Source organism: Hyperoodon ampullatus, assembly GCF_949752795.1.
Source record: "Hyperoodon ampullatus genome assembly, chromosome: 9".
Classification (NCBI taxonomy): Eukaryota; Metazoa; Chordata; class Mammalia; order Artiodactyla; family Ziphiidae; genus Hyperoodon; species Hyperoodon ampullatus.
Window position 1 is genome coordinate 97,641,026 of NC_136922.1, and position 2,682 is coordinate 97,643,707.

The following is a 2,682-nucleotide window of genomic DNA, read 5'->3' on the forward strand; positions in this document are numbered from 1 at the left end:
TCTACTGAAAAAGCACTTTCAGGGTGAAAGAAAGCAAAAAGTCAACTCCATTCCTCTGTACATCTACATGAATTCATACCTCCTTCTCTGCCTTCGACAATTAAGAAAGGTATTTAAACATTTGCTTCCCTTTCTGTCTTGTAAATAAAAAGTCAAGCATTGACACTCTCATTTCCTTCATTTTGAGCCCATATAAAAGGGTAGATTTTTAACAGCAGCAAGTTGAAAGGAGAAAAATGAAAATAACAAGGTACAATTACCATCATCTACCCCACTGTATCTCACTGAGGCTAAAGAGACCCAAGGCTGTCAGAAAGACAAATGGTCCCCAGGTCCTCAAAGTGACCCAGCTATTCCTAAGCCCTCAGTTCTATTAAAAATTGCCTCCAATATTATTTATGACTGAATTGTTGAGGGGGAGTTGCATGAGAAAATCATGTTTGCTATTTTATTTACTCCAAGGCAGAGATCATATGACTACTAATACCCATACTACTACAGTACTGCTACAAGTAACAGTTCACAGAGTACTTTCTCCATAAATTACCTACATGTGAGCTTAAATGTACTTGTGAGTTGTAGAATATTATCTGTTTCATATGTAAAAGTTTGTCACTAAACCCACATCACATAGCTGGTAAATAAAATCAGTTTTCAAACCTAGATTCTCTGATTCCAGATCTTTTCACAAGGCCCTGCCTCTTTTCAATATTTCTTCTTATAATAGATTTATACATGTCATCATAATGGATCTAGTTGACATATTTAAGGTAGTTTTTGTAACTTTCCCACCAAGCTTTTCTTCACTGTTTATCAATTTACCTGCCATTGTTATCTGCCATCCTTCCCTTGCCCTAGAAACTTAGGCAAGTTGGTAAAGATGTGGAACTCCTAAAATTGTAATGCATTATCTTCAGGCTTTAACTGGGCCTCCCAGGGACAACATCAAGTCCTTCCTTATGAAGGTGCTGTCCTGTTCTCTGATGCAGAATGGATACAATGTGTATCAGGATGAAGCCTGTCATCTTGACCCATGAGTGATGTGAAACATCTGACTAAGGGTGGCCAACTGTATGTAGTTTGTATTGATAAAAGTTATTTTTATGGTTCTGTGATTCAGTAGATTCTGTTATTTCGGTCTCTCTCCGCAGATTAATAATCCTCACATTTTTGAATGGGAGCCGATAACCAGACTTCGGTGAGAGAATTCATTCTCCTCGGCCTGTCCAGTGACTGGGACACTCGGGTTGCTCTCTTTGTCCTGTTCTTGGCTATGTACCCGGTGACAGTGCTGGGGAACTTCCTTGTTATTCTTCTGATCAGACTGGACAGCCGACTCCACACTCCCATGTATTTCTTTCTCACCAACCTCTCCCTTGTTGATGTCTCTTATGCCACAAGCATTGTCCCTCAGATGCTGGTGCATTTTCTTGCAGAACATAAAGGAATCCCATATGTGAGCTGTGCAGCCCAGTTATTTTCCTCCCGGGGCCTGGGTGGGATTGAGTTTGTTCTACTGGCAGTGATGGCCTATGACCGCTATGTGGCTGTGTGTGACCCCCTGAGATACTCGGTCATCATGCATGGAGGGCTCTGTACTAGGTTGGCCATCACATCCTGGGTCAGTGGCTCTGTCAACTCTCTGATGCAGACCACCATCACCTTTCAGTTGCCCATGTGTACGAACAAGTATATTGATCACATATCCTGCGAACTCCTAGCTGTGGTCAGGCTGGCCTGTGTGGACACCTCCTCCAATGAGATCGCAATCATGGTTGCTAGTATTGTTCTGCTGATGGCACCTTTCTGCTTGGTTCTCTTGTCCTACATCCAGATCATCTCCATCATCTTAAGGATCCAGTCCACAGAGGGGAGAAAGAAAGCCTTCCACACCTGTGCCTCTCACCTCGCAGTAGTTGTCCTGTGCTATGGCATGGCCATTTTCACTTACATCCAACCACGCTCCAGCCCCTCTGTCCTTCAGGAGAAGTTGATCTCTGTCTTCTATGCCATTTTGGCACCCATGCTGAACCCCATGATCTACAGTCTGAGGAATAAGGAGGTGAAGGGGGCCTTTCAGAAACTACTAGGGCAATTATCTGGATTAACGTCAAAACTGGCAACTTGATGAATCATGAGCATCACTTAGAGAAAAGAGCTTTGCTTGTATGCTTTCCCACCCAACTCAGATATGAAGCATTGTAACTGCATTGCCCTGGCAACCAGGAAGGAGATGACAAAATGTGTACTGGTGATACTGGGTAGGAGGCTAAGTGATTGTGTTGGGGTGTGGGATATAAGGGTGTTTTTATGTCACAGCAGCATGTTCAGATAAATTAAGGCCTGCTGTAATAGAACTTCCCACTGTTAACCACTCAGTATCCATTCATATGGCCTCAGAGTATTTGAGGAAAATATCATTTATTGTTTTTGATAGCAGCATGAAAAATTGTTGTAATCTTTGACCCATTCTTGGATCTTACCTTGGAACACTGATTTTATTCAACCACATTTTAAGGAGGTTATTGTATTTCCATTGGGAACAAAATGCATTTTCGTATTTGAACACTCACTTAAAATGTTGTGTGGCATATATAGTCACGTTCATTAATTGTGTGAGTCACTATCCTAAGGAGGGCGTCGCTATCAACGCTGATTAAAATGTTTTTGTGCGTGACCTAC

General features: G+C 42.1%; 1 protein-coding gene across 1 annotated transcript; it reads left to right on the forward strand.

Annotated features, from left to right (window-relative positions):
* Positions 1–1,174: 1,174 nt before the first annotated feature.
* Positions 1,175–2,128, forward strand: LOC307057651 (olfactory receptor-like protein OLF3; the record flags this gene model as incomplete). The annotated part of the gene is made up of 1 exon (XM_079710856.1): positions 1,175–2,128. The coding sequence occupies one exon, from the start codon at positions 1,175–1,177 to the stop codon at positions 2,126–2,128; it is 954 nt and encodes a 317-aa protein (XP_079566982.1).
* Between the last annotated feature and the right edge of the window lie 554 nt (positions 2,129–2,682).